A 25,257-nucleotide genomic window follows, 5' to 3' on the forward strand; every position below is an offset into this window, starting at 1 on the left:
AAGGAGGCGGAAACTCCACACAGGACAAGAAGCGGGTTGAACTGTGAAGTTTGCCGCCTCTGGACCAAAAAAAATGGAAGCATAGACACGATAGAATAGACTTTTTCCCTGTTTGACGGTGAACTGGGGGGGGGGGGGGGGGCCGATGGAGATTGGCGGAGTATGTCGCCGAATGTAAGACATTCAAAAGATGGAGTTATCTGGCAGTGTCCTTCAGTGACTTGGCGCAATCTTTCCTCTCTCTCAACGGCTTTTCCCATTCAGATTTTTTTTCTCCAAAAATACAAAAGTATTGTGATCACCTTTTCTCTCTCTCTCTCTTTTTTTTTAAACATCTTATGTACAGGTTTGAATCTATTACTCAGCTGTGTTAATGTTGTTTTGAACTCTCTTGCTTTTCTTTTTCTGCTCCCATTTTTTCAAAGGTTCTTGGATCTCTCTCTCTCTCTCTCTCCTCGGTCCGTTGGAACACAGAGGGCCATAGGTTCTCATCCTACTTTTTTCTGCTTTTTTTTTTTTTTAAGTTTCACCCAACCACATCCCCTGACAGAAATGAACATTTAAAACCAGTGAACACACACACACACACACTCCAGCATTCGCTCTCACACACATACACACACCAAGCGCACATGTAGCCAACAGGGAGCATCTGAGGTGTCGTGGTCAGTGCACAGGTAATAAATATTCACATTCAGAGAAGTCAGAGCTAGTTCAGGTTTGTGTGTGTGTGTGTGTGTGTGTGTGTGTGTGTGTGTGTGTGTGTGTGTGTGTGTGTGTGTGTGTGTGTGTGTGTGTGTGTGTGAGAGATGTACAGTTACACTTTAGATGGACCACTACTACTCTGATCTGACATGTTCCAAACCAAGTGAGAAAGGTAAAGAAATTTGCCTTAAAAGCTCACTCTTACATGTCTTTTTTTTGTGGGTGAGAAACTTGACCTCTTGAACACCTAAAGCCCTCTCATAATGTTTGGCGCTTGGTGATGATGTCATCACAATAAGGCAGGAGAGGGAGGTCCTTCGGGGCACAGGGCGGGCCAGTAACCCCGGGGAATGGCCAGTCACACAATGCGACGGGGGGAAAAGAATTCTTTTAGTATCGCCCCTCTCTGATGACATGCGCTCAGTAACAAAGAGCACCCAGGGGATTGTTCGGCAACCGTGTGCACGTTAGGACCCCCCTCTCAAGTTAACACCACTCCCCATTGGCCAATATTTCAGACAACGGCAGCTCCAATCACACTTCAGGAAGACAGAGAGCATGTTTCCTCACCTTAAAAAAAAGGCAAAATGGCACTGGACCCATTTCCTCTCTAGAGCAGCAGCTTATCTCTCTCTGCTTTGGAAAAAAACACAGCCTCCTCGTCATCCTGAGCTCATTCAACCATCATCTCATACACACACACACACACACACACACACACACAAAAAACAGAAAAAAATAACCAAAGCAACAAGACAATACCTAAAAAAAAATACTTTTTTTCTTTAAAAAAATAAAAAATATTCAGGACTATCAGCTCTTTCTTTTTTTTCTTCTTCTTATATAAAAACCAGCAAGCAAAAAAAAAAAAGTTAGGAATACTGAGGTAACTTTACCCTGAGGTAGGTTTTTTTCTTTTTCATTTCTTCTCTAATCTGTTCTAATCTTGGCGAGAGCGTCCACGCTTAGACCCCGCCCCTCATTATCATACGCAGGCAGGGTCTGGAGGCTCCGCCCACAGACCTTTTGGCAGATTGGGAGAGAGAACGAGGAAGCCGCTCCCCTTCTGTCTGATTTTACCTTCTCTGAGCTCAAGGCAAGGAGCTTTGTGGAAGACTTTGCTTTTTTTTTTTTTTTTTTTTTTTTTAGGTTCACGCGCTCGGCCCAAGGCCAGTCTTTAATATTCTTAATTCTTAATACAAGCACGAGTGGCCATGTTTGTCCAAATGAACAAACACGGCGTCAATGCAGGGATGGTCTTAAGGACCCCAGCTCCTCTGAGGAGAAAGCCATCGCTGTCCAAGACTGGCCTTGAGTAGATCAGCGCTGAAAGAAGGCAATGAGCAGAAAGTCTCAGACACTCCTTTGTCTGTCTGTCATTGCGGAACTTATACATACAGGTGTAGCAAAAACCTCACACCTGACTCGCTGCCTTCAATACATTAACTGGAGGGGCCGGGCTAACTCACATATCATATATATATAATATATATAAAATATGCCGTTTAAGGGGCGGGCCGCTAGCCAGCTAGCATAGCTGCTGGCTGTTTTTTTTAACGAAGGTGTTTTACAATGGTTTCACATGTGTGAGCTGAGCCGCTGCAATAGAACTGCAGGACCAGCTGCGACCGCCGCTCCCCTTTCTGTCTCTTGCTGCGCCTTCCGCCACACAGCTAAACGTGGAAAGGGCCTCAGTGCTTCCCCAGCCCCCGGCCGCGTTGTAGGCTACCTTTATGCTACATATCATAGACTGGAGACTGGGAAATATACAGAAGACCCTTTTTTTTTCTTTTAAAGGCAAGGCGGCCAGACACAGCATTTCTTAACATTTACATGAAGATTATATATTTACAACCTCATATTTTCTCCTTTTTTTTTTTTTCTCCTAAACTCTCCGCTATTCGGAGAGGTCTTTATAAGAGCAGTGTTAACATCTGCGGCCCCTCTTCTAGACTTTCATTGGCTCGGGGGTTAGGGGTGGGTGGGGCTAATGCCTGACCCGTGACCTAACCCCCCTGTGCCGCTGCAGCGGTTTCCCTGCTCTCTCTCCCGGCTCTGCCTCACTGCATTCTATCAATAATAGCTCTGAATAAAACATTTCTATACATATATCTCTATGTTTAAAAAAAAAAAAAAAAACACCCTTAAAATATAGGACTGACTGCAGATGGTGGGAGAGGTCTGTAGGGGCCGACAGAGGAACAAACGGGCCCCTGCTAGTGTGTCTCAGGTGGACAGGTGGGAGTGTCATGGTGTTGTTTCCACCTGTCTGATGCAGCCCTACCCAGGCACACCAGGAGGACACCGCCCCTCCCTCTCTCCATCCCTCCTTTCCTTCATCCCTCCATCCTCACTCAGTCTCTCTTCTGACCTGGCATCTGGTTTCTGTTCTCAAGTTACATTTCATCTTAATCCTTTTTTTTTTTTTTTTTAATTCATTTCATCTTTTGATTTTATTCATCTTCTCTCTTCCTCTCTTTTTAACGCCGATCTTTCTCTCTGGCTGTCGGGCGTACTCCCTCCCTCTTTATATCTCTCCCTGTCTATCGCTGGGTCCGTGTGTCGCTCTCCTGTATCCGTCTGTCTGTCTGTCTATCCGTCCGTGCGTGTGTCTGTCCGTCTGTCTGTCTGTCCGTCAGGCAGGGGCCCCCACGGCATGTGAGGAAGGTGCGGGGCCCTCACTTCCTGCGCGGCTGGTGCTCCTGACTCAGTCCCTGCGTGGGGCTGCCCATCTCTGTAAAGCCCTGGGGGTTAGGGCCCGGGCCCGGGCCCATACCGCCTTTCTGTGGCTGTTTGACCTGGGTCAGGATGTCCCGGATCTTCCTCTGAGCCAACTGGGGGACAGATGAGGACAGATGAGAATGGTTTGTGGCAAATTAAAAGCTGCACTAGTCAGGATCTGGGAGTAAACATGTAAAAAATGCACATGTTATCTATACATCTGAACCAGAGCTAAAAGGAGAGTGATAACTGGACTGATATTTGCCAGAAACAGGACTTTAAATGAGTGCTAATGTTGCTTTGTGTCTGCTGGATATGTAAATAAGCAACTATTGGCAATATTAACTTTTTAAAGTGATAATATCTCAGTAGTGTGTTTACAGCTTGTTACAAGAGGCCAAATAAATCAATGAATGCAAGTTTAAGTTGGAGAAAATGTATAAGAAAGGTTGACAGGAAGATATAATTTGAGTATCATCTACATAAAAATGCAATGATGCCCAATTATGTGACGAAAGAGAAGCATTTATATTAAAGAATGGGGCACACTCTCTGTCGAGAGCCAAGCTGTGGGAAATAACATGACATTTGTCACTGATAAACACTAGGTTTGTTTTGGTAGCTAAGCTAAATGGCGGTAGGTATAATTACAGATGAGCCCTAAACAGCTAGCGTAGCAAGCACAGCATGTTGGACAATGTATTAATGACAAAACTGTAAAATAAAATGCATCAACTGGCAGCGGTGATTAACCATTAGCGCTAACTACATGTCAATTGCCAGTATGTCAAATGTCCATTTTCTTTTTAATGCTGATGGGGTAACTGTGGCACGAGTCAATAATGACAATAATAGGAACTCATATGTTTGCAGGGTTTTTCCTGCATAGAGGATTCTTTGGTGTAATCAACATTTTTATTTATCAAATTTTCTGTTAAATAAGGTAACACAGACTCATTTCCTTTACTGTACGCGGACCGATCATGCTTACTGTCGTGCGTAGTCATTTAAATATGTTTTTGATCATTGGATTTATGAGAATTTAGTTACACGCGCTTTTATGTTCAAGTCTGATGAGTACCTGGCTGGCGTAGAAGTGTCCGTTGATCTTGACGATGACCTGGTCGTTTTCGTCGGGGGTCTGTTCCCTGGGGACCACCACCTCGGCTGCTGTCAGGTTCTGCAGCTCATTCACCTAAGGACACAGAAGCTTTGGTTACTTTAACAGGAAGTAACAACCTGACGGAAGGTTGCAGGTTTACAAAGTTGAGAGCAAGTAATGCCGACCTTACACCGACTTTTTAAGCGATTCCACTGTCAAAGACTAATTTCCAATATTGGAATGAAAACATGAGAGTCTTGCTAGAGTTGGGGCTCCCGTCGTCTCTATCGTTTTGAGTAAAGTGATCATAAAACTCAGGCCCAGTCAGTCTCTTTCCCGTCTTGACAAAACATGCAGCACCATGGCACAGGAGAGACTGTAGTAGTTTGCAGTGTTGGGAGTAAGGCGTTTTTTTCTGTAACACAAGCTAAGTTTCCATCCACTTGTCAATCGAATTATCTGAAGTTCGGTAAAAAAACTCATGCGAATAAAGCTGGTGAAAGTATGTTTCCATCCAACGGCTTTAAAGCGAATAAAAACCTGTGCGTAATGACGTCACATGCGGTTTTGCGATCAAATTGGTATATCGAATTGATTTTAGACATCTTAAGGTATTTCCATTCATTTTCGCACTGAATCGCACAACATTCAAGCTAACTTTTGAGAACAAAATTTTGCTAGACAAAATGGATCATGCCATCTACCAACAAATGATCAATATTGCACAAGTTGTAATAGTGCTTATGTGCCAGCTGATAGTGACATATCGAGCTATAATAAGAAAACAACGACGCTATCAACACATTGCTGTGATGATGCAGATGCACGTAAATGCCCGACGACAACGGAGGCGGCCTGTGGTGTGGGAATGACAGCACCCCAAACAGTTCTGGGAGATCGTGGTTCAGAGACACTTCACGGAAACCCTTTGGTTGAAGCATTTTCGGATGACCAAGACAACATTTGACCTGTTGTGTAATTTTTTTGGCCCGTCCCTTTTCCCAGATGTCGCAAGCTATCGCCCTCCGGTTCCAACCGAGAAGCATATCGCCATTGCGCTCTACAAACTGGCTACATGCGCAGAGTACAGAGTGGTAGGCGAAACGTTTGGAGTCAGCAAAACCACCGTGCACCGGTGTTTACGCCGTGTGCAATGCCATACGAACGAGGATGATGCGAAGGTATATATACCTGGAGTGGATGAGGCGCATGATATCTCGCTGCGTAACTCCAGAGCGCACCTTGTGCCATAGGTGTATGGCGCAACAGACGGGACTCACGTCCCGATTAGACCCCCTGCTGAAGGCTACAGGGATTTAGTCAATAGAAAAGGCTGGCCATCAATCGTACTACAGGCTGTGGATCCTTAAGTTGCATCATAAAGGACATTTGTGTCGGCACTCCCGGTAGTGCGCCTCCTTGTTCGTCCACTTACATCTGTCTTTGTTGACACCCGCCATGTGTGCAAACAGAGCGGAAATACTGGGCGGAAATTAACTAAAACTTCTTCTTCTTTGTTTTGTGGTGGGTTGCAACCATAAAATGACCTAAAACTTAATCGCAATTCATTATTTATTCGGCAAATAACGTTTCCATCAGCGTTTATCGCATAAGCCGTATATCGATCAAGATAAAATCCGATGAGACCGAACATATTTCATTTGAGTCGATATTCATGAAATTCAATCGAATTTTACTGTTTCCATAAGGCATTTTTCATTCGATATCACTTAATTCGGATAAAAACGTGTGGATGGAAACATAGCTACAGTAATAAAACGCATTACTAGTAAAATGTTGGTAATATTATACCGGTTACAATCTCATGAACGCGAGTTAGAACGCATTTTAACTCAACATTTAGTAGTGTTTTGTTTTAAGAATTCACCAACACCACGAAACGTTTCGGCACCTGAGGAAAAAAAGTCAGCGAGTAAAAAAGTAATGTTATTTTCTGTTGCTGGAATTCGATGGTTGAGATGACTGCAGAGACGGAGTCTACATTTGCGAGATGGACGCACTCCCATTTATTTCAGCCAGGAGTTATTACGCTGCGTTGAAGTGAGGTACTGTCCCGTCACTGTTCCCGTGGTCAGAGACAGAACCAAAGACGGTACGGACAACATCTGTGTCCCAACAGGTAACGGTACGGACAACATCTGTGTCCCAACAGGTGACGGTACGGACAACATCTGTGTCCCAACAGGTAACGGTACGGACAACATCTGTGTCCCAACAGGTGACGGTACGGACAACATCTGTGTCCCAACAGGTAAACGGTACGGACAACATCTGTGTCCCAACAGGTAATGGTACGGACAACATCTGTGTCCCAACAGGTAACGGTACGGACAACATCTGTGTCCCAACAGGTAAACGGTACGGACAACATCTGTGTCCCAACAGGTGAGGGTACGGACAACATCTGTGTCCCAACAGGTAAACGGTACGGACAACATCTGTGTCCCAACAGGTAATGGTACGGACAACATCTGTGTCCCAACAGGTAATGGTACGGACAACATCTGTGTCCCAACAGGTAACGGTACGGACAACATCTGTGTCCCAACAGGTAACGGTACGGACAACATCTGTGTCCCAACAGGTAATGGTACGGACAACATCTGTGTCCCAACAGGTAACGGTACGGACAACATCTGTGTCCCAACAGGTAACGGTACGGACAACATCTGTGTCCCAACAGGTAACGGTACGGACAACATCTGTGTCCCAACAGGTGACGGTACATCAGCACGGACAGCAGTGTGTCAGAGCAACTGACAGATAACAACATGTCAGGAATTAACGTTTAGGCTTGTTACACGTAAATATTAGCATTACATCTAATCAGCGGTGGAAAGTATATGTAAAGTAAGTACTATGCTGTAGGCTACTTCAGTACAATTGTAAGGTACTTTTAATTGAGTATTTCCATTTGCTCCTACTTTATAGGCCTACTTTTACGCCTACAATTCAAGTAGTCAAGTAGTGCTATTGTACGTTTTACTTCACTATTTATTTTATAGCTTAATTTGCAGATTCAGATTAATACAAAATATTATGAAAAAAGAAATGATGATGTATTAAATTGGATAATTTGTGGTGAAATTCACAAGCTACCTGCCAAGTCATAGCCTACTTCCTTGGTTATTTTGGTGAAAGTAGCATAAAAGTATGTCGTGTAAAGCATTACAATTCAGAGACAGTAATATTGTAATATTACTAATTACTCTCAAATGACAGTTTTTAGTAATCTATAATGTATTACATTCTGGAAGTAACTTGCCCAACACTGGTAATATGGTACTATAGTATTGAAAAATAAATGTGCTCGCAGTCTGGACTTAGAAGAGGGTGCTTTGGGATTTTGCTCATTGTTACACCAAAACATGGCCGCATTTAGGTGTAGGTGGCTTACCGTCTTGCCTCCCTTGCCAATGACCCTGCCTGCAGCAGCAGCGGCCATCTTGATGTGAGTCTCCAGTTTGACCTCCTCCTTGGGCCCAAAGAAGTTCTCCTCCTTCAGTTTGCCATAGATTCTGCCCTGAGCCTGCAGGAGGAAGACAAAGAGGTTAATAACCCATTTTAATATTGTTGTATTATAACAACAGTATTTATTTTTTTATTCAACATTTATTTATCCAGGAATAGACTCATTGAGATTAAGAATCTCTTTTACAAGTGTGTCCTGGCCAAGACAGGCAGCAGCACAATTAACAGAGTTGCAGACTTAAAACATATAACAATTCACAATGAAAATACATAATACATTACAGGATCATAGATATCAAAGTATTCATCAATGTTCGTCAGAAGTTATCTACATCAGGGATCAAACAGATCAATCAGTCAAAAACATTTACAGCCAGATGTGCCTGCCATTAGATGCTTTTAAAGTCATTTTAAATGACATGGAGTCATTTAAAATGACTTTAAAAGCATCTAATGACACCAACTCATGAAGGTTCAGGCTATTTTGCAAATCATTCCACGCAGAGGGAGCAGCATATTTAAACGCCCTTTTACCCAATTCAGTGCGAAGGATACTATGCTAAATAACTGGGATGAGTAGTGTTCACCTTAAACTGAGCCTCGGGGGGTCCGGTCACTATCACCATCCTCATTTTGGAGTCTGGAGATTCAGCCGGAGCGATCTGGAGGGGAGGAGAAACACATCACTGACCTGACCTGAAGTGAAAATATATGACTGCGTTGTCCATAATAACGGGAGTCGCATGAAAGAATTAGAAATAGAGGACCTGATGTTGTCTGTCTGTCTCTACAATGACAGAATGTTGTATTTACATCTTTGCTGCCTTCTCGATTGATAAATTCTTTTAGGAAAAGATGAAAATTATTTCCAATTGCAAATTGAAATATACATTAAATGTTTTTTTTTTCCCTGGAAGATGTGCAGAGGAGGTCTGAGTATTGTCTGCTGAGCTTCCTCTCAGGTTCTGTACGTCCTCGGCAAGCGCCAGCTCTTATTGTAGAGCACCAGTTTGACTGCCCATTTTTACCTGAAACCTGGCCAAATACATCTGCCGCTCTTATTGAAATGATAACTTCTCCTACTCCATTAGAGAAGGGAAGAGTGCCGGAGGGGTACCTATGCTCTGAGACCGAGGGGTATTTCTTGTGATGTGTTTCGTTCAGGGTTCAAAATTAACTTTTTTGTCCACCAGCCAAATGAATAGTGAATGTTCAATTTTTACCAGCCACTCAAAATGTCACGATTTGATTCAATATCGATTTATAGGCTCAATATTCGATTCAAAAACGATTCACAGTATGTAAATGTAGTTACTTTTCCCATGTGATTGCAGTAGACATAAAAAATAAAAAAAGATTTTTGGAATTCTATGACTTGATTTTAAATCGGTAGAGCTGAATCGCGATACGAATGTGAATCGATTTTTTTGTACACCCCTAATAGATTATCTTTTTGTTTGTTTTTTTTGGCTGGTGAGTGAAGCAAAACTGCCAGCCACTTGTATATTCTACCAGCATTTGGTTAGTAGATGGTGCTAATGTTGAACCCTGAGTATCATGCTGCCATACTGAAATGTCAGGTTCTAGCAGTTATTGTATTTCCACCAGCAAAGCTTTTTTAGCTGATAGTTGTTTTATCTTGTCTTTTTCTGCCGTTTTATTGTCTTGTCATAAATGTTATGTCGTTTTTATGTTAAGCACTTTGTGTTGCATTTTAATGCATGCATTGTGCTATATAAATTCCCTTCTGCCAATTTGAGCAGTTGGACGGTGAGAGGATACTTTGGTGAGTCGTCAAACGTATGGTGATGCGTCTCCCTGTTCTACATGTAGCATGTCAGCTCACTACACACTAGGGTTAGATATCGTTCAAAACATGTAGATACCGCTACCAATACCATTGATACCTGTATCCTAAACAATACTGTTTTTGATGCCAGAAATTACAACATTATGGTACAAATCTTTTTCATTTTTTTTAGCTCCTTTACACTGGTGCGGCACACACTGTAGTCAAGCCTCTCAAAATACAACAGCAACACACGTGAGTCCCGTCTCTGTGCTTAACGTAGTGTTTTTCCTGCATGCCACTACCACGTGTAACGTTAGAGCGCCAATCGGAAGCATGATTAGATCTTGATACAAGCCTGCTGCGTGCTTATTGGCTCACTGACGCTGATGAGATTTACTCCTTAGGTATTGAATTTGGTATCGAATGAAAAGGCATATTTCGATACTAAAGGAGGCAATTCGGTCCGTGCCTAAAAAGCAGCGAAGTTCGGTACTCAGCCCTACTGCACACCTTGATGGAGGCTCCAGCGAAGCGGCTCAGCTGTTTGATGTGCTGTCCTTTCTTTCCAATGATGGCTCCCACTGCCTGTGCTGGGATGTACACATGGACCGTCTCCTGCTCTGGAGCCTGAACACACACAAAGCAAACATTTCATTACATAGACTGACAATCTATTATGGAACGCATGTATTGTTATTGGGACTTCAAGTCATATCTCCCTTCAGTCAAATAGTGTTTTTTACTTCTTGTTCCTTCACTGTGATGTTTGAGCTTCACTATGATGTTAAAGCAAAGTTTAACACTCATACCAGCAGGATTTGTGACATCACAACGAGTTTAGAAAGCAATCATGGTCCGTTATCAGGGTTTCCCCCAGAAAAGTTGTTTAGCCATGTGGCAAGTGTCTTTTTTTCCAAAGAGGGCCGGCTGGGGCCAGTCATAGACTGATGGCAGCATTAATGTAGAGCCCAATAGTTTCTGTGATAACAGAATCATGGATGGAATGGTGAAATTGAGAATTTAAAAAGCTATAGGACAGATTCCAAAGGGCACTACATTCAAGTCAGAGCTGAAAGCTAACTGGAAATTTGAAAATATGATTAAAGTTTAAGCGTTAGTTTCCAGTCGAGCCGCTCCACTTAACTGTGGTTGGGCGAAAATACTGGTTAGCTGATTGGATAAACCATCTGTCTATCACCACCTATGTTGGTGATAGACTGGCCAAATCAACCAATCAGTTCAACTTAATATCAAACCCTTGCCAAAACCAGTCAGGAGAAGAGCAAAAACATCTTCTCCTCTGAGAAAAGCCTCCAGTGCCGTTTTTTGCTCTTCTTTCAATGAAGGAATACTTTCTAATTCGGATAAAACTTGCACGATAGCTACGCTCATCTCATCCGTGGAAGCTGCCATGTTGTTTAGACTGAACAGTCGCTTCACGTTGCGTCACACCTAAACCCGCCTCAAAACCAACGCTGATTGGTCGGTCGTTTGGCGAACGGCTCCAAATTTTCTCTGTCTCAAGATGCCAGACTGATCTGCGAGTGGAAAACTGGAGCTCGCGAGATCAGGATGGTCTCACAAGGCTAATTCGGGCCTTCCGTAGGATGTGGAAACTTGGACCCTCTGGTTTCACAAACACTGACAATGGACTTGCCGGTGAAGTTGGAGACATCTTGTGTCCTCCACTTAAACCTTTTCCACCAGTTAAAGTTTGTAAATGAGGGAGAAGGAGTAAATGTCATAACAATTTCTAATGGGATTATTACACTTTTTTGTGGAGCAGCATATTTGTATGTCTTACAACATGTCTGGATGGGATCTTAAAGAAATTATGAAATAATAAGTCCTTAAAGCCACAGTTGGTAACTTTTATAACAAAAAAACATATTTGTCATATTTGCTCAAACTGTCTCTATATCCGATCATTTGTGAAAAAACCACGCACCTCTGCATCCTCCTGGTGCTTCTAATGGCATAAGGAAAACAACCAATCAGAGCCTGAGGAGTCTCTAACCCAGTGTCAATGACAAACTGTATTACTAGTCCGCGCTGATCAAATATGAATCAAGATTCTGTTACTGCATTGACTATTTCTCTCCTCCTTTTCAGAAACATAGTATACTGTTTAGCTGTAAAATTAGTTTGCTCCGGCCGCTCGGCGGTTCTTTGTTTTGGCTCGACTTCATCGAAAACTCTCATTTTACAGCTAAACATAAATACTAAAAACTAAATATATTTCTGAAAACATTTAAGGAGAGAACCAGACAACGCAGTAACAGAATCTTGATTCATATTTGATCAGTGCTGCCTACTTTTGCAGTTTGACTGCAGTTCACGAGACTCGTCAGCTCTGATTGGTTGGTTATCTTCGGGCGCGGTGGAAACTTGCAAATGCCATTAGGACCACTAGGGGGAGGCAGAGGAACCTGGATTTTTCACAGATCATCTGTATGTAGTGCTACTGTCAGGATATAGTGACAGTTTCAGCAAATATGACAAAAAGTTATTTTTTTATTAAAGTTACCTACTGAACCCTTAATCAAGAACTGTGAAAATAAATGCCAGCCAGCATTACCAGATTACAGCACGAGGATATCTTCATTTGGAGTTTGTTTCAAGTGGAAAAGGAAAATCAGCCTGAAACTGAATATACATTTTGCTGCACTAAAACTGTTGGACAGAACACTGAACATATATATAAGATTATCTGGATATTTTTGTGGTTGGCTCACTGATATTGCCTGTATACCATCATCACTACACCTGTGCTATTCAGAATCAAAAGTAACTGGTCCATATTCACAAAGTAAAACGGAGATGTACAGAAATTCAGAAAGAGGAGACAGTAGTTTTAGTTTCTGTTCAAGGAAACAGAAACAGTACTCCCTTCCATACTCCTCAGTACTTATTTCAGACATAAACAACCTCCGGTTTAGTTTGGGCGCCACGTTTCTGTGAGTATTCCTTTTGCCCACTTTAGAATGTTCTCAGCCCACCACACATTCAAATGAAATCAGTGTGTTATGAAGTTTCAAAGGACAAAAAGCAATGCATTAACGATGGTGGTTTGCATTGACGTCTCTCAGGGAATTTACAAAGCAGGTATTCTTACCCCGAAGCAACCATAGGGGGCACTACCGGACGCGTTTCCAGGAGGGGGTGGGGGCATATTGGAGGAGGAGGGGAAGAGGCCCAAAGCACCGAGGTTGAGCCCTGGGATCAGGTGGGTCTGTTGCTGAAGAGAAGAACACAGGTTAGAAACCATGTGGAGGTGTGCGTGTGCGCGCGTGTGTGTGTGTGTGTGTGTGTGTGTGTGTGTGTGTGCATGCGTGTTAAATATGAAATGAATAAATGCATCATAATGAAGTGTGCGTGCAGACTCACATTCATGGCAGCGATGTCGTTCTCGTAGGCCTCTCGGACCTTCTTCATCACCTCCACCTCGGCATGACAGCAGGCTTCGATCGAGCCTTTGACTGTGATGGTTCTCTCTGGATTGTACAGCGTCAGGTCCTGAAGACTGCACACAGACATTACAAGGGGAGCTGATCAGCTGCAGGAAAACCTCTTTGAGTAACTTGAAAAGGTGTGTGTTATGTATGTAATGCATGTATTTTTATTATCCACACAAATGAGGTTGAATTAGGCGTCTAAGCGTATGAACGTAAAAAAAAAATAATAATATTGAGAGCATCTCAATGCCGACGCACGGGACGGGCATCCTTTCATCATCTTCTTGCCGCATGATGGTTCACGTACACAGTGGCACAAGCAGTGTCACAGCCGAAATCACACAACAGGCACGTTGCTCACACAGCAGCAGCTGTCGTGAGTATGAAGTTAGCAGTACTGCTATAGCTGTGAACGTAGCAGTGCAGTGTGTGTACAGTTTATCTGTTGGTGAATAAATGCAACAAGCCAAATTCTTGTGTCTTGACGGTTAGCCACGGAGCTAGCTAACTTCAGCACATGCTCACTTACTTAAGGTGAGCTGGCTTTAGGGTGGACTAGCTATTGTCATTTTGACAAGCTGCTCCTTCAAGTTTTGCTTTTGTGATCGCTCCCTCACTGCAACTGCCAACTACTAAGCTTTAGGGAAATAATTATGCACCTTATGTCATCTGCACCTAAGCGCTCTAAAGAGCCAGGGAAAACCCTGTAAATAGGTCTGTGTGTGTGTGTGTGTGTGTCTTACGGGGAGATGGTGATCTTGGTGTCTGTGTCCTGTTCAACTTTTTTCAAGTTGCGTCCCTCCTTCCCGATCAGGCGTCCGACAAAGTTGTTGTGAGCCAGAATCTTGAGAGGAACCTCGTCGGCACTGCAAACGAAAACCACTGGTCATTCCGAAGGAAAGTTTGTATCTATTTGATCTTTTCACCTATGTATCTCACAGCTGGAGAGAGCTTTCATGAGGCTAACTGTCCAGGATTGTGTCAAACAATATTAATGTGTTGGATTACGTCTTGGTGTCTTTAGCCTCCTGGTGCATGATGTCCAGGATCATGCGGCAGGCGGCTGAGCAGCCCTCGGGGGTTGAGTGGATGCTGATCGGCTTCTCGGCAGCTCCTGCGTTCTCCTTGCGGTGCACGTCAATCCTGCAATAACAGAAAGAGATAAGAATGACTTTATTAAGTCGCCAGGTTCAGTACCGCCTGAGCTCAGAACAGGACTTTTTAGGTCACTATCTTTACTATAGGCTACACATTCATCTGCAAATCAAGTGACTACAATCATCAGAACGTTTAAATGATTTAAATTTTTTGGTTTAGTTTGCATTGATTTGGTTTTACTATTGTTTAATTTCACCCGGCTTGTTTTGGGTTTGTCTTTTTATACAACCATACACACTGTGGAGTCTATGTCAGGAACACACTGTGGACTCTATGTCAGGAACACACTGTGGACTCTGAGACAGGAACACACTGTGGACTCTGAGACAGGAACACACTGTGGACTCTATGACAGGAACACACTGTGGACTCTATGACAGGAACACACTGTGGACTCTATGTCAGGAACACACTGTGGACTCTATGTCAGGAACACACTGTGGACTATGTCAGGAACACACTGTGGACTATGTCAGGAACACACTGTGGACTATGTCAGGAACACACTGTGGACTATGTCAGGAACACACTGTGGACTCTATGTCAGGAACACACTGTGGACTCTATGTCAGGAACACACTGTGGACTCTATGTCAGGAACACACTGTGGACTCTATGTCAGGAACACACTGTGGACTCTATGTCAGGAACACACTGTGGACTCTATGTCAGGAACACACTGTGGACTCTATGTCAGGAACACACTGTGGACTCTATGTCAGGAACACACTGTGGACTCTATGACAGGAACACACTGTGGACTCTATGACAGGAACACACTGTGGACTCTATGACAGGAACACACTGTGGACTCTATGACAGGAACACACTGTGGACTCTATGACAGGAACACACTGTGGACTCTATGACAGGAACACACTGTGGACTCTATGACAGGAACACACTGTGGACTCTATGACAGGAACACACTGTGGACTCTATTACAGGAACACACTGTGGACTCTATTACAGGACACACTGTGGACTCTATGTCAGGAACACACTGTGGACTATGTCAGGAACACACTGTGGACTCTATGTCAGGAACACACTGTGGACTCTATGTCAGGAACACACTGTGGACTCTATGTCAGGAACACACTGTGGACTCTATGTCAGGAACACACTGTGGACTCTATGTCAGGAACACACTGTGGACTCTATTACAGGAACACACTGTGTGTCTCCAGGACAGAGTTAAACACATGTACACACTCACTTGCTCTGCGTCTGCTTGGTGATGTTGCGAATGGTGGCTCCCTCCTTGCCAATGATGGCTCCGACGTACTGTGTGGATACCAGCAGTCTCAGAGGGATGTCGGCGTGTGGCGGTTTGGAGGGCATCCCAGAGCTCGGGGAGCCGCCGCGAGGCCCGCCTCGGGGCCCGTAACCGCGCCGGCCATTATCGGGCCCCCGCTGGCCTCCCTCCAGCTCGGAGTTCTCGTCGGGGATGTAAGAGACGCGCAGGGCGTTGTTCTCAAACTGGTATCCGTTCAGCTTCTGGATGGCTCTGAGAGGGACACAGCACATGAGCACAGGGTCATGTACAGCATGTATTTCACTTAAACCGTTGGAATATTTTACTGTATGCTGCTTCTTTTTTGTGTTCAGTTGTATGCATAGTAATGGTTACAGTTATGGTAATGATTATTATCAAAATAACAGTAGTAGCGATAGTAATAACAGGAAGAATACAAGGACACTTGGTAAGTGACAATTATCTAAAATATCCTCTTTAGATATCCGAACGGTAATATTTGTGAGAAGAAAATGCAAACACATAAATGGCTTGTTTCTTATTATGACTAAACACAGTGGTGGACGGTAGCTAAGGGCATTTACCCAAGCACTGTACAATTTTGAGGTACTTGTATGTTACTTCATACTTCTACCGCACTGACAGCTATACTAACTTTGAGAAGCAAATGTTATTATAACAAACATCAATCATCATCAATCAGCTGATAAAACGCAATGACTATTGTATAAAAAGTTTTTGAAATGTGTAAAATGTGTAGTGTGGTAATGCTACTCTTACTTCAGAAAGAGATCACAATACTTCCACTATTGTTAAAACACAAGATACAACTCCAGTTTAAAGTTGTAGTTCCTTTAAATGACCACTAGATGTCACAAGTGGAGCGTAAATAAAACACACAACTTGCTGAAAATCTCAATACTGTTTTATGGAGTTACTTCATTAAAATGACAACAATTTTAGGAATCTATTTTTTATATTGGAACTTATTAGATGTTAACTTTTTTAAAAAGAGCGTCTGCACAAACTCATGAAAGGTTCAAGCTGGCACAAAAGAAACAACTATATACATCAAAAACCTCAAAAATAAGGACACAGTTTTTAAATGGCACCAAGAGCATGCAGAAACTGGATTAAAAAAAAAAAAAAAGACTGGTAAACACTATAAGTGAAAGAAAGAGACAGAGAGTGTCCTTAAGGACGAATGGATAAACTTACTGCCTGGCATGCTCCCGGGATGCATATGTGACGTTAACCACTGCAGTTTCACTGTCTGTGTTCACTAAGAGAAAGAGAAAACAGAGATACAGCATGTGTTGGTTTATTAATACTTGCTGAGACTTTTTGGGCAGCTCTGCTACTTAAAAGAATTTAAGAAGGCCCCAGTTGTTCCAAACTAAAACCACAAAGTGGGCTGCTGGCAGATTGCATCCTCACATTGACTCAGATTAGCCCAAATTCAATTCTGGTGTTGCTGTGGTCAGTGTCGGGACATCTCCTCTGCACAGGAGAATTGAATTGATGCATCGGACGTCAGAGTGAAATCAGAGATATGATCCACTCAGCAAACAGCAAGTAAAACCCTGGCATTAAATGTGAAGGATCACTGGTCATAATGGGGAAAATATGCGGTATGGATAATGTTGTTGAATATCGCTAGAACGATATTACTTGTGCTCAGATCTGCATTTCTTATGCTTTCAGTATTCTGCTAAAATACAAGAAATTGCTTGTTGAATTTAAAACAAAAATGAAAGAAAATTATTTCCAACATTCTTTTATTGAACAAATTGAACACCGAATTGAATATAAAAGGCACCACTGAAAGAATAATGATAGTTGCATAATTATGAAAGTGCAGTTTTCTACTGATATTCTTCTTTCAACTAACACGGAAAATCTCCCAAAGCCCCTTTCGCTATATGTTGCAATGACGATAAAAAAAAAATTAAAAAACGATATATTGTGCAGCCCTAGTGGCGATCTGTTTGAGAAGCTGTACAAGTACAAACAGCCTATTGTGTGTCACGCGATTCTTGGCCTTTTGACAAGGGGACGCAAACAATAAAAGAGGCATGACAAGTTTCATTGTGCATGCATTAAAATCAGAAACACATTGCTGCACCTGTCGACAAACGCATGCATGATGGGCTCATGATTAATGTGATCCTGTGTGGGGAGCCACCTTAGCCACGTGGAAAGAGCCTTTTTTTCTTTCAATCACTACCTCATAGGGCTGGGCAATATATCAATATAAATGGATTTCATGATATGAGACTAGATATTGTCTTAAATTCTGGACATCGCAAAATCTTTTCTTACTCTTATTTTACCTTGAATTTGAATGTGAGCAACTACAACTAAATAGTTTCCCTGAGGGGATCAATAAAGTATTCTGATTCTATTATGGTAATATGTGTTGTATTTTCCTGGTTTTACAAGCTGCGTTACTGTAAAGTGATGTACTTTTCTGAATGTTTCAGACTGTTCTTTTATTTGCCTTTACCCACTTAGTCATTATATCCACATTATTGACGATTATTTATCACAAATGTCATTGTGTAAATATTTTGTGAAAGCACCAATAGTCAACCCTACAATATCGTCACAATATCGATATCGAGGTATTTGATCAAAAATATGGTGATGTCAGATTTTCTCCATATGGCCCAGCCCTACTACCTCATGGGCTCAGGCGTAGGCTGTGACATCAATTGACTGGTAATTCAACTCCAGTCAGTCTACTGCCCAGGCCGGTCCCTCTTCAGCGAGTGGACAACGATGGTCACTCCAGAGGTGGATATCACCCATAATGCATTGCAGTAATGCATTTGGTGCAAGAAAATACATCAATGGTTTGGTGGCAGTAATGTACAACTGGTAAAATCTGGTTTCTGACCACCAAAGAAGGAAAATGTGACAAAACAATTGAAAAAATACATTTCGACAAATAGTTTCTTAAGAAAACCTCATTGATAGCTTAATATGTTACTGAAAAATGTAATAACTGATGTAGCAATAATATGATTAATCATGATGCAGACCAAAAACTCTCTAAATCAGAAACTAATGCAGCTGATTACCAAGCCGCATTGAAAAGAGTCTGCAGGTATGACGATTTAAAAATAAATAAATAAATCAAACACTAATAATAATACATTTTATAAATAATATTTGCATAGCAGCACCGTTTATACAAGAAATGCAGCACAAAGTGCATTACAGTAAGGAAACTGCATGACATGTACAGACAGAATGAAGATCAAATAATAAGATGGAAAATAAAGCACACTTGAAGCAGTAGCGCTAAGCCTACAACTGGCGGCCGATCCCTGACAGTTTGGGCTGAAAGTGACCAACAGCAGGTGTGTTCCGTTTTAATCCCCCGCTCCTGCCCCGCCCACTTTCACTCTGCTCTCCAAGTGGCCTCCCTGCGACGTAACTTATCAACAGCTGAGGGGAAGTGGAACCACTAATGAAATGCAGCATTTGACACAAATACAGTTACCACCCTGCTACCACTTGAGGGCAGCAAAGTGCCCCATATAACCACAACACTGCAAGAATGGAAAATGCTTTAAAGGTCTTTACTTCTAATAGTAAAAAGGGGCCCTTTTATGGCAGATGTCAGTGGTGTTCACAAACCAAGATCAGATGGGCTTGAAGTTAAGTGAGAGTAAAGCTCAGAAGTCTTACCTTGTTCACAGTTCTCTACGGTTCCACACTGAGCCAACAGACCATCCAGCACCTGACACACACACACACACACACACGCGCACACACACACACACGCACGCACGCACGCACGCGTGCACACACGCACGCACACACACACACAGAAAGAGAGGTCTTTTAACATTTTTGTCTGATTTTCATGCTACGGATTCCATCTTTCAGGGACTGTGTTCATCAAACCTCTAAGAGTCATTGAGGAGTGAAAACCGTCTTCGCTGAGTTTGAAGGAAGCTACCTACTGCGACTTAGGGCCCATTCAGACCAAAAAAAAAGCAACCGGGCGATTTGCAGCAGGGTTGTGCGGTGGTGGGAGTGTCACTGAAACGGCCCATTTGTGTGACGCCCTGTTGCCCTCTGACCCTCTTGCTCACATATGCTGCGCAAAGGATTGTGGGTCAAAATAGCCAGAAAAGCCTGCTGGCTTGCATACTTGCAAAATCTGACAGGATGCAGTAGGACATGCTGGTATTTTTGGCATACCGCATTTGACATATTATGGATTGGGGGCATACTAAATCCTTTTCTGGCAAACTACATAGTACGGTAGTATAGGTATTAGAACTAGAGCTGCAAAGATTAATCGATTAGTTGTCAACTATTAAATCAATTGCCAAGTATTTTTATTTATGAAAAATAACAATTCTCTGATTCCAGCTTGTTAAATATGAATATTTTCTAGTGTCTTACTCCTCTGTGACAGTAAAGTGAATATCTTTGAATTGTGGACAAAACAAGACATTTGAGGACGTCGTTTTGGGCTTTGGGAAACACGGATCCACATTTTTCAGCATTTTCTGACATGGTAAACAACTAATCAAATAATCGAGAAAATAACCAACAGATTAATTGACAATTAAATTAATCGTTAGTTGCAGCCCTAATTGGAGGACAAGAGTCCGTTTCAGTCCGTTTTACGGAGAGATGTAGCCCTCCTGTGGACATACACGGCAGGACCAGGAAAAGAGAGGGAGGGAGGCGATCTGGCACATATTCAAATGACGCACACGCGCGTGCAAACTCAGACAGACAGACACACAGACAGACACACGCGTAGGTGTGAGCTTCCTGATCCTCCCACATTCCCATCTTCTGAATTCAGTCTTTGATGAATCAACAGATTCACGTGAAGTGAATAGATTGAGCAAAGATACGAGCGGAGCCAGCGGCAGGGTGAAAACAGCGAGACAGAGAGATGTGCTCTTACAGTTTTATCCAAGGAAAGCATGTCTTCTTTTGGTTTGGCTTTTACCGTGAGCTGACTGGACAGAGGTCTGCTCGATCCTTAAGGTTGTGACGTGGGAACAGTTTATCTTGAATTTTGGTTTTGCCTTCAAGAGGCAAATTCTAAGCACACCAGCTTTTCAAGGTTAAATATTTTACATTCAGTATTTAAAGTCACTATTAGTTGTTCAGTTTAGGGCTGCTCGATTGTGGAAAATAAATCATCTTTTCAAAGTCTTTCGGAAAGATGTTGCATTTATTGAATTTATAGTTAATTAGTTAGTTTTTCTCGATAACATTTTTTTTTTTGTGATCATTAGGAGCCAAAATCACAATTAAAGTTTTGACTAATTGCACAGCCCTAGTTCAGTTGCTCATGAGAGTCAAATCTTTAAGGCGTCTTTGCTTCCACATCTATAGTGCTGCATTATGCAAATGCAGCTATACAGGGCTGCACTGTGTGCACAGAGTGCATGTTTGCAGCTTAGATGTTCATGTTGTTCATATCCCTTTGGTTTTTTTACTAGTGTGTACTGTATAGCACTTCAAAATGTATTTGTGGGAACTTGTTAGGGATAGACCGATTATCGGCCCCCTTCTTTTTTTTGGCAGTTTGCAGATTATCTGTATCTGTGTTTTATTTGTCTGATAACCGATGAAGTTAATGAATTAAAGAGTGCGCTGCTTTGGCTCGGCTACAGCTCTGTGTCTGTCCCTCTGCTTCGGTTTCACTCAGCACTGAGAAACCAGCCTTGAAAAACCAGTATCAGTCGATCCCTAGAACTTGCGTCCTGCAATTTGAACTATTTTGTGCAGTGGTTGAAGCACGTGTTAATGATCAGGGCCTAGTACATGGAGTTCAGCCTGCGACACTCTGCTGTGCTCCCTGTGGGTGCCCCGGCAGCTCCCTGTGGTTGTTAAACGTTACTGTAGTTGGTATTAGACGTCCAGCTGAAGTGACAACAAAAGCTGCGGCAGCCACCAACAATTAATGCTGGTTGTTGCATCAGTACACAGTATGTTCTTGTTATTACAATGTACTATTTAACACGTTATAACGTGAAGTTGAACTTTTTTACTTTTCACTCAAACAGGAGTTTCATGTTCTAACAAGATGAATTACCACGTTACTATAACGTGAAAAGTATCACGTTAATTATCACGTTATATAACGTGACACTTTTCACGTTATAACTAACATTGCCATGTATAAGGTGGTAATAGTATTTTGTAATAAGAAAATGTTCTTGTTATAAGTTGATACGTTTGTATGTTGTAATAACGTGAAAATATATTGTTATACTGTGAAAAACATCTTATACAGTAAACTTTTCACGTGATGACGAGATATTGATATGTTTTTCTTTTTCTGCCGTAACGTGCAGTTTCCTCTAAAAGTGTTTTTTGGTTTGAGCCATCAAATATACCCTCGCCTAGATTTGTGGTTCCCCATGATTCACCATCAGCCCACTGAGGCTAAGACAAATATGACCCCTAAACACCCCCCCCCCTCCCTCAGATCGGGTGGCATTTTGAGCCTTAACTGCCAATCCTCCCACTTTCAGAGACACTGGAGCAGATTGTCAGAGTGGAGGAGGCAGCCTCACTGCCCAGGGCTGCCAGGATTATCATTCCAATACTGATGCTGCTGGGACTCCACTTTTTGCTGAAAGTCAGACCTGACAAGGCTTTTACAGGCAGATTGCAGAACATTGCAAAGTGCTTACTTCAATCCTCTACCTCCACTTCACAAACTTCACTTGATTATCTGAAGTCTGAAGCAGGATTTATGGTTCTGCGGAGGGTCCACGCAGAAGCTCCTCGCCGTAGCCTACGTAAGTGAACGGAAGTCTAAACTTGTGCGTTGACGTGCGTTGAAATCTGTAGCAAGGAAAAGTTAACCCTGTCCTTGATTTCATGTTGTTTACGGAGAAGGAGAACCAGGAAATGAGTAGGGGGAAATGCAACGTTACCAAGCCACATCCATGCGGACCAATCACAGTTGTTGCCGTCTGCGCCGCTGCAACGTGTGGTTGCATTTTTTTGAGGTGCTTGTCAGGCTACGGCGTAGGGTCTGTGTCTCCACGTACGTAACCACGTCAGTTCATCGGTTTGCCCATAGCAGTTTGTTTTTGACTACCTTAATGGGGGGACTAAGACTCTTTTCAAACTAATAAACTACACATTCAAGCTGTTCACGTCTCCAAAAGAACAGTTGTGGCTTCTGGAAGAATTTAAATTATTTCAGAACTTTTTGATATGTGAAGCAATACCAGAAACATGTAATATTTCAGAGGGTTCCTGCAGTACAAAATGACTATTTTCCCTTAAGGGTCTGGTGATGCTCCATCATAGTTCACATAGTTCTTACGATGTGTTGTTTGTGTTTATATATCTGCTCCGGACGGTCACACTGAAAGGTGGAGTAAGATGCAATATTGTTTAAATATGGGGATAATGGAGCACATTTTCAGATAGTCTCTCCTGAAAGATGTGTCACACTCAGTTGTTCACATGACAGGTGATAGAAATTGTTGAGTAAAGAATGAAAAAAAGAGTCTCTCAACTCTGCTGACCAATTACCGCGTGACATGGGTGTAGATGTAAGATGAGTCTGTTTCGGAAGGTTACAAATTATGTTGCTATCACAGTTAGTTAAATTAATCGAAATTATACCTAACCAAATTTGCAGGTAAGAATGTAAGATTTTTTCAGCTAAATGTTCTTAGCTGTATTTTTGCTTAGAAACACATTGGAGCTGTAGCAACATGGGTTCAACAATAAGGGTTGCCCTATGGCCCGGGGCAAGTAAAACGCAGCGTCAGGCAAGTAAATATAATAACGCACTTGCCTGTTCGGGCAACATCGTTTAATAATTGTTTGATTTGAATGGCCGGTTGGCCAATCAAGAATTGAGGTCGCACTTATTGCTTTTTTCAACATTTCTTTTTGACGTTTTCGTTTACATTTTTTGACGCATCTTGACAGGTGTTTAATAAATGTTTTTTAACGCTTTTGACGGGTTTTTTCCTCCAAAGTTTGACATTTTCTTCAATATTTTTTGACGTTTTTTCTTCAAACTTTTTCTCTTAAATAAGAAAAAATGGCATAGGGGCCAGTAAAAATTGAGTTTGGGCAAGTAGATTTTATTTTTACTTGCCCGACCGGACAAGTGAAAAAAAAAACCTTAGCGTTGAACCCTGTGTGAGCTCATGTTTTATTTTTGCCGACAGATACCCCTGGTCCCCCTCCCGTTCAGACAGATTTCCAGCTGGGGGAGTCTTTCTGCTTCACGCAGAAGACTTGATGATGTCTTTTCTGGCTCGAGCACCCTAGCTTAGTAAAGACAAGCGCCGTTGAGGCATTTTCGAAAACAACCAAGATGGCTGCAGCTTTCTCTACTTTCAAATTTAAAAAAAAAAAAAACAGCAACACTCCTTCACAGACATATTGATGCTACACCATCACAGCTCATCTCTGCATGCTGCAGTCTGTTTACATGTGTGTCCGTTGCTAAGCGCCTTTGTCACATTTTGTTGCTCTGATTGGTTGTAGGTCGAAAATTAACAGTTTTCCTGGCGATGTCAGGCTAGATAAAATGCATAAAAAACTGTGATTGGGACCTTACACTCACAAAAAAAAAAACTATGTTCCCTAAGTGGAAACCTGTCTTGCTGTGTTATTGACTGTCTGGGTATGGACAGAAGTTAGAATGTCCCTGTTGAGGTGTTGCTCATTTTTGGAGACATTGCTTAGCTTTACTGACAACTGATAACTGATAACCCATAACAAGCCTGAAGGCTTGGGTTTTTTTTTTTTTTGCCTTTACCCACACAGAAAAAAAATATAATTTCACCAAATGTTCACTGGTTGCTGGCAGTTTCAAGTCACAGAAACAGACTGTAAATGATACCAGCAACAACAATAATAGAGGAAATAGGAACTAACCTCCCACTGCAGGTGAGGTGGAATGTTTCTGATCTGCAGTTTCCTGGTCCTGTGGAGAGAAGAAGGAGGAGATGATATTAGTGAGTTAAATCATCTGCAAACAAAAAGAAAAGTGTCTTAAACTAACGGGACTCAAGATATAGAAATAAGGCTTATGATGTAAGGAATCAAGAAGCACAGCATATCAACTGAGTGCACATGGGGAGTACTGTGCGTGGGTGTTGAAACTGGACACTGATGGCAGGTCGAGCGCTAAATGTGTTGGGCTGAGGGTTCGGGGATGCGAGGCCGCTGAACGATGTCTCTTGAGAGACAAATGGGTGGAGAGAGGAAGAGAGAGAGTCTGTCCGAAGCAGGGCTGCACGATAAGAGGAAAGTATGCGATATGTGGTAACATTGTTGAATATCGCAATAAATAAACAGATATTAAAGTGTACTCAGTTCTGCTGCTCTCCGTATTCTGCGAAAATACAACACATTGCATGTTAAATTTAAAAAAAAAAAAAAATCAAAAGGAAATCATTCTTTGATTGGACAACATTGAATTATATATAAATGTCACCACACAAAAAAATTACTTCTTTCACGATATGTCCCAGCCTATCGTGCTGTGTTTATTGCGCCAGTTACTCCTTTGCGATGACGATAAAAATTTGTTTTTATTGTGCAG

General features: G+C 42.3%; 1 protein-coding gene across 2 annotated transcripts in view; it reads right to left on the reverse strand.

Annotated features, from left to right (window-relative positions):
• Positions 1-320: 320 nt before the first annotated feature.
• igf2bp1 (insulin-like growth factor 2 mRNA binding protein 1) overlaps positions 321-25,257 on the reverse strand; it is a 68,853-nt gene continuing 43,916 nt past the window's right edge. The window contains exons 3-15 of one of the 2 annotated variants that reach the window (XM_031318030.2): positions 24,588-24,636; positions 19,380-19,431; positions 16,902-16,965; positions 15,645-15,935; positions 14,276-14,410; positions 14,011-14,133; positions 13,200-13,335; positions 12,928-13,044; positions 10,323-10,439; positions 8,608-8,682; positions 7,947-8,078; positions 4,508-4,621; positions 321-3,539 (exon numbers count right to left, since the gene is read on the reverse strand). In XM_031318030.2, coding sequence (XP_031173890.1) covers positions 3,384-3,539; positions 4,508-4,621; positions 7,947-8,078; positions 8,608-8,682; positions 10,323-10,439; positions 12,928-13,044; positions 13,200-13,335; positions 14,011-14,133; positions 14,276-14,410; positions 15,645-15,935; positions 16,902-16,965; positions 19,380-19,431; positions 24,588-24,636 — 1,561 coding nt within the window. In that variant the 3' untranslated portion in view covers positions 321-3,383. Of the gene's footprint in view, positions 3,540-4,507; positions 4,622-7,946; positions 8,079-8,607; positions 8,683-10,322; positions 10,440-12,927; positions 13,051-13,199; positions 13,336-14,010; positions 14,134-14,275; positions 14,411-15,644; positions 15,936-16,901; positions 16,966-19,379; positions 19,432-24,587; positions 24,637-25,257 lie in introns of both variants that reach the window. The other variant, XM_031318022.2, reaches the window with a different exon arrangement.

This window comes from Sander lucioperca, chromosome 2, assembly GCF_008315115.2.
Source record: "Sander lucioperca isolate FBNREF2018 chromosome 2, SLUC_FBN_1.2, whole genome shotgun sequence".
Classification (NCBI taxonomy): Eukaryota; Metazoa; Chordata; class Actinopteri; order Perciformes; family Percidae; genus Sander; species Sander lucioperca.